The sequence below is a fragment of the Varroa destructor genome, unplaced genomic scaffold, assembly GCF_002443255.2.
Source record: "Varroa destructor unplaced genomic scaffold, Vdes_3.0 BEIS01000005.1, whole genome shotgun sequence".
NCBI classification, from domain to species: domain Eukaryota; kingdom Metazoa; phylum Arthropoda; class Arachnida; order Mesostigmata; family Varroidae; genus Varroa; species Varroa destructor.
This window is the reverse complement of record NW_019211458.1, coordinates 1,419,255-1,425,736: the sequence shown is the minus strand read 5'-3', so window position 1 is coordinate 1,425,736 and position 6,482 is coordinate 1,419,255. Positions and strand designations below refer to the sequence as shown.

General features: G+C 36.0%; 2 protein-coding genes across 3 annotated transcripts; one reads left to right on the top strand and one right to left on the bottom strand.

The window, feature by feature from the left end:
* Nucleotides 1–472: 472 nt before the first annotated feature.
* Nucleotides 473–4,205, bottom strand: viaf (viral IAP-associated factor). The gene is made up of 7 exons (XM_022807510.2): nucleotides 4,187–4,205; nucleotides 3,958–4,092; nucleotides 2,990–3,121; nucleotides 2,276–2,449; nucleotides 1,698–1,974; nucleotides 1,441–1,568; nucleotides 473–796 (listed from the first exon to the last, which is right to left on the bottom strand). Exons 2-6 carry the CDS (start codon nucleotides 3,961–3,963, stop codon nucleotides 1,450–1,452), a joined length of 708 nt encoding a protein of 235 aa, XP_022663245.1. The 5' UTR covers nucleotides 3,964–4,092; nucleotides 4,187–4,205; the 3' UTR covers nucleotides 473–796; nucleotides 1,441–1,449.
* Mettl5 (Methyltransferase like 5) lies at nucleotides 4,154–6,217 on the top strand. Of its 2 annotated transcripts, XM_022807512.2 has the most exons (5): nucleotides 4,154–4,292; nucleotides 4,540–4,667; nucleotides 4,975–5,086; nucleotides 5,306–5,487; nucleotides 5,765–6,217. In XM_022807512.2, the coding sequence occupies exons 2-5, from the start codon at nucleotides 4,562–4,564 to the stop codon at nucleotides 6,004–6,006; spliced, it is 642 nt and encodes a 213-aa protein (XP_022663247.1). In that variant the 5' UTR covers nucleotides 4,154–4,292; nucleotides 4,540–4,561; the 3' UTR covers nucleotides 6,007–6,217. The 2 variants fall into 2 exon arrangements, with proteins under 2 accessions (XP_022663247.1, XP_022663246.1); XM_022807511.2 differs by lacking the exon at nucleotides 4,154–4,292 and having other exon boundaries at nucleotides 4,306–4,667.
* Nucleotides 6,218–6,482: the final 265 nt, after the last annotated feature.

The following is a 6,482-nucleotide window of genomic DNA, read 5'->3' as shown; positions in this document are numbered from 1 at the left end:
GTAATTGATGTACTTATTTAATCATTTCGTCTTCATCGATCATGTAAATATTACTACAGAAAAAAAAATTATGACAACGTGTTTAATCCAATTGTGCGCAAAAGCCGAATTATCTTACTGCTCCCTTTGGCGATTTTTTCGGTTTATGAATAACAGGACAAGCTCTTACAGAGTATCTTCCAGAAATACAAATCCGCTGTAGTTCTTGGTTTGATTTTTAGTTAAATTTGAAATTCGTAACTTTGGTATCGATATGCTGGAAATCACATTTGTTTTATGCGCACACAGAGTTGAAACTCTTTTTAAAGTTTATCAACAAATATATGTACATACGTGAGATAACCGATGATTGCTACTTGTGACGATGAGATAAAAACCTGAACTCTGGAAAAAAATTGCCACACATACGCATATCTTCGCTGTGATACATAGTTAGTACCATATACCGGATATCAGCTATTTAACAACAAAATTATTTAGATTTAATTTATATTATTTATTATTTATTTATTTAAAGAATAAATACACATGTAAACGCAGGCACTATAGATAAGTCTAAACCTTAACTTTCATTCTTTGGCATTAGCGTGATTAGTTCCATTAAGGTGATCACTTGTACTCATCACAATAGTCATAATGTAAGTATGTCCTGTACATTTATATCTAATAAGTCCCAGTATTATGGCTCATCTTTTTCTAGATCGCGTTTTGCTGAGATATCGGTACAAATTAGTGTGATGCTCTTCCGTCCGCATGTCATGTCTTTAACGGTGCATTGGTCTGTTGCATTAAATTTCTACAAAAGAATAATGAATTACTTTAATGAGTTTTTGAAGTGTCAAAGATATCCAAGTTCTTTAGAACTGTTAATATTCAAGTCTAAATAGCTTAAGCGCCTTTACATAGCTTAAAGGTATATTTGTAGATGGGTAGTAACAAATAAGTTCTGAAACATTGCGCTCCATCAAATATACGGGCAAACAGAAGATTGTTTGCTTGTGTATTTGGAATCGAAAAAGCTATAATACGAAGTTATGTAATATAGGTTAAATGTCGATAATGACGATAATAAACGTGCACATAGGTAATCATAGCGTTACCTTATAAGATAATATTTTGATCCACAGCTAACCGTCGTGAAGCTATTTAAAAAATCGATATGCACATCGTATTAATCCTGGTTCATAGACTTTTTGCTACGCTTCAGATTGAATTCGATTGCAAGACACTAAGCATTCACCAGTCACGTTGTGATTGTTTAGCTCCTCGAAGCTAACCTCTTCAGCTGGACCTGGTTTACCGGTCGACCTATACGATGTATTTAGTTTCGTACATACACTTACGACGGTACCTAAACATCTAGAAAATTATATTTTTTCCAGAACTGTTCGAAATCAAGATTGTTCAAAGCTAAGTTGATAGATTAAAATTTGCGCTTACGTCTGCAAGCTACCAGTCATCGCCGTTATCATCATAATCCTTGCCCTTCAGCTGGCTTAACAAGATGTCACGAACTTTTGGCCGAGGGTCCTTCTCGATCTCAGTTTCGAAAACCTGGCCTTTTTTTGCTGAGAAGCGCATTAAATATTATTCAGACTGTTATTGATACTTCATTTAGTGAGAGCTACGTTAGTTAACAAACAGGGAATAATAAATAACAATAATAAAAGTGCACGTAAATAAAAATAAGAGCTTACCAAGAACCCATTCAACACTTTCAACGGTCGGCCGACTGCCCCAAAATTCGGGACCTACAAATTTTTCCACCGGTTTTCCATTCCGGTAAATCATTATACAGGGCAAATGCGATTCCGGGAAGTTAGGTATGCAACATTGGGCAAGACCTTGAAGGAATTTCACTGCAGGGAACCTTGGTGCTAATTTTTGGATATGTTGATTAAGTAGGGTACAAACCGGAACACCACTACTAAACAAATGTATCACCACTGTAACATCTTCACCGGCTTTGTTCACCTGTAGCAGAAATAAAAGCTGACTGTAGTTTATTGGTGGCAGGGATGCCTAATTTTTACTTTTCGTGATAGCTCGTGAGAGCTAAATAATATTTTTTTTAGCTATGCTACGTCACTTGTTCTGCCTAACAATAACTCAATCGTCGAAGGACTATGTGTTGGGGACGGCAAATAAACAAAAACAAAAGCAGGGAAACAGTAAAAAAAAAAAGAGTTTGAAAATAGGAAGTTCTTCTAATTGATTCAAATTATGTCAAGTACACTGAGGGTTATACCAGAAATTTCTGTCAAACAGCCCTCACCTGTTCGACCCAGTCATCAGCAGAGATCTCACGTACTTCACCAAACCTCGCTTTTTTCGCAGCTTCCCACATTTCAGCAATCCGCTTTCGACGAAATTCTAGTAGAGCTCGCTCATCATCTTCGTCCTCAAGGAGTTCCAGTTCGTCGAGGGTTAGATTGTCCAAATTGCGTTCCTACTTCCGAAAACACCCCTTATTCAACAATTTACTTGCTCCATAGTTTGCTTCTACATTTATATATGATTTTAACCCGGCGTAAATATTTTATGCAGTTTCTAAAGTAGAGAACTGGCTGTTTTCTTTACCTGCGTAATAGGTACACGTTAATAGAGAAATGATTCCAAATATTTAACTGATTCGGATAAAGAATATAACGTTATGATTCAAACAACAAGTTATTTGCAATGATCACAGTGCCGCGCGTTGGTTGGAATCTAGTGTAATTATTAGTATTGTAATCATTTTATAGATAAATTTAACTGCGATAACTGATCTGCTTCATTTTCTAGCGAGTACAAGGAAACTTTTATTTAAGAGAACTCACAGGCTTAGGATAGCCACCGATTACTTACAATATATAATTATACGTCAATATGGGTATATGCTGGCACTTAGATAAAGACGGCCTTAAACATTACTACAATTACGTTAGAAATTTGCGACCCTCATCAGATCTTTGTTTCTTGGCCAAAAAAATTAAATTAATCTTGATACTTGAGATTCAAGCCGTTTTTTCGCAGCCTCGTCGACTAATGACACAATCTGTTCTTCAGTGATCTCCTTTTTTTCAGGGATAATCCCATGCCGTCGCAAGGCATCATTCCATTCTGTGTCCTTGCTAGAATCCTGTCGAAGAAATAAGTAAGTCAAAATATATATGACAACTAATGTCGGCCTTAAATTGAATATAGCTATCTACACAAAAGACAAATCTTTTAGTAAGTAATAAATAGAAATGTAATATATCGATGCAGCTATTCTTCCTAAGAGAGCTCTGGGGAGAATTTAAAGACGGTTATAGGCTTTTGATGCGCTTCCGTTAGCGCATCCGTTGGGTATAATTGTCGCCCAAGGGCATAGAAAATAATTTATTTTAAGCAAGGATATCAAGGATATAACAGCATTACTTTTTACGTACGATGAAATATGTGTCCGTAGGGCTCAACAATATTTTAATTTGACCGTAAGAAACATATAGCACAAATGCCTTGAAGGGCATCGCATTTCACTGCACTCGATGAAATGATTTTAAAAAAATACCGAATTTATTATTACAGTAAAGGCAGGCTGTGTCTACGTCGTTTGCTTTAAATACATTGACATATTTTTTTCTTTTCTATTGTATAACCCTAATCACTAGTTGAGATTTGAAAGCATCGGTCTAAATTTTCTGTTCTCCTTGACTCACAGATTTGTGTATTCATATACTCCATGTAGCTCTGAATAGAATAAACTGAACTTTAACATTTTAGGGCAATAATTTGGATAGGACGCACCAACAATAGTTGAAAAAAGATAGTGCGTTTAAGGCAATTCTTCTAACTCCATTCATTGCTACCTACGTGCCCATATAAGGAGCTGGCCGCAAGTCATTATAGAAAACACGGATTCTCCAGAACTCGAACACCATAATACATATATTTCTAGACATTCCTAGACATTTATATAAATTTAGGGCTAACCTGCATGATGTATTTAGTCGGTAACTTCTTCCACAGCCTATCGGAAATTACAATCGCGTATTGGATGCCGATTAGTCACAGGGGCAATTTGCCGCACGGAAAAGCATTCGAATTTTACGAAAGCAGTTCCGAGATCTAGTGTCAAGGGAAAACCAAAATATAGAAAATAAGTTTCACAGAAAAACCGCGGAAGCATATATAGTAATAACTATTTTAACAACAAATATACCTTAGATTCTTAACTCTGGTTTCCGAAACTGAAATAGCAGCTTTTGGGAATAACACATTAGTTCCTAGATATCCGTAGTATTCGCGTTCCGAGCGACGCGCACATGGTGAGGTTCAGCTATTTCCCATTAGATTTTCCGCGCTTTATCGAAAACAAGTGTATTACACTATGATGCATATGTGTTACTTTTCATACTTGATTAGCTTTAAGACAATTTTTGGGTTTGAAAGAGTTGTCGTTTGCCTAGTTAAATGATCACTCTTAACCGCTAGATAATCGCACACAGTTAGAAGATGTTGTGAAAAACTGAAATCTATGCGTCATATTATTTATATTGAGACCCGAATTTTCAGAAAACTGGATTTATGTGAATCTATGAAGATGAAATTGAAACAACTCAAGTCTATGTTGGATAATGTAGAGACGTTTGATAAACCAAATATTCACTTGGAGCAATACCCAACGCCACCTGATATTGCCGGTCAGTAGAAAATCCGATGACTACTTACACATTGTTATTATAAAAATGTTCCTAGCGGTCAAATTGTTGTGCTCGTTTAAGCTGGTTTAATACAATACATTTCAGGATAAGTTTTTGCGTTTATTTAGATAGTTGGCTTTTGGATGAACTTGAATAATTTTCTCTTAAATGTTATACTGAATCATTGTATTCAGGAAGTTCAGTTGCTGTATCTTCTTAACGCCTTACCTAATGTAGTACTTACTCAGCGTGACTTTCGAATCTACTTTTGCAGCGAATAATATATTGTTTTGAATTAATTTCACAGCGGAGATGTTGTATCACATTTGGAGCGCAGGAGAGATTGAGAATCGTGTGGTTGCCGATCTTGGATGTGGAGGTGGAATTTTATCCGTGGCAGCCGGACTTCTCGGTGCTGAGTGAGTTTTGGCAGGAAACTATCGTGATTTGAGGAGATACAAAACACAAATCCATTGCGAGTAGCCAATAACAAGATAGCAAGGGGCTGTGCGAGACAGCAGGTGTGCAAAAACAACCAATATCGATGTATAGGGTCTTCATGCATGTAGATCCTTAATAAATCGGAATAGAGTTTGATTTATGTGCAAACAAAAACATAGACTTTATATTAATTTCAGTTATGTTGTTGCGGTTGATATCGATGAAAGCTCACTTGAAATTTGCAAGAACAATATTCAAGAATTTGAGCTTACAAAAAGCGTGGCCCTTCTCCAGACCGATGTGTCATCGCTAAGTCAAATTTTACGAAACCCAGTAGATACAGTTATCATGAATCCTCCATTTGGCACTCGAAATAAAGGTACCTTCCTCGGCTATAATTAATATATCTAATGTATATTGTTCCAGGGATGCGCAAGGAGCAGACCCCAGACTAGTTTCGATCTGTCACTCTGTTTAACCAAGCTTCTTTTTTAGCAGTTGTAGATATACCATTACAAGAGTTTTTAAGCTCTAAAGATTGGGCATTTTGAAATTATTCAAATTGTCCATTTGATAAAAAAAAACACTCGACATATTTGTTTATTATTTGCTTATTATTTTTGGTACACTTAGTTCTTCCTGCTCTGTATTTACAGGAGCTGATCTCATGTTTGTAGATATAGCCTCATCTCTGTGTCATGGTAGTGTCTACTCACTGCACAAGAGTTCTACTCGCCAACACCTTGTACGAAAATCTGAGCAGCGTGGACTTAAATGTGAGATTATTGCTCAGCTGCGATACAATATCGATCGAATGTATAAATTTCACAGGGATGATACGCGTGACGTCGAAGTTGACTTTGTCCGGTTTATTAAATTGCCGCAAGAGTGCAACTGACAGTTATGGTAGACACTTTTGATAGTTTCTTTGCCTATGATCATTTACGGGCTGTTTTATTCCATATATAGTAATAAAATTGGAGAAAAGATGCCAATATATTACAGACATATATATTAAGTTTGTTGTTTTCCAGAATGGCATTTAATAGGACCTTCGCAGCAGCGGAATATGATTTAAGAATAAAAACAGGTCCCCAAGCATAACAACATGTTCATGTGACGTTTATTTCATTGTAAGTTTTAATTCTTGCCGTGTAGGTTGATCATGAAAAATTCATATAGCCGCTTTAGACGAAATCGATTTATATGTAAACAGTATCATTTCCGATAATTTATTCCGAGCACGCGTAAATCTGATGTCTGTAAGGCATTCAATGGAGTTTTTGATATCGTTATTTCAGAGCTGGTAGGTTATATTAAATGATGGTATTAAATGGTGATGATATTAAATATATTCAGAACATTGCCTTTCAG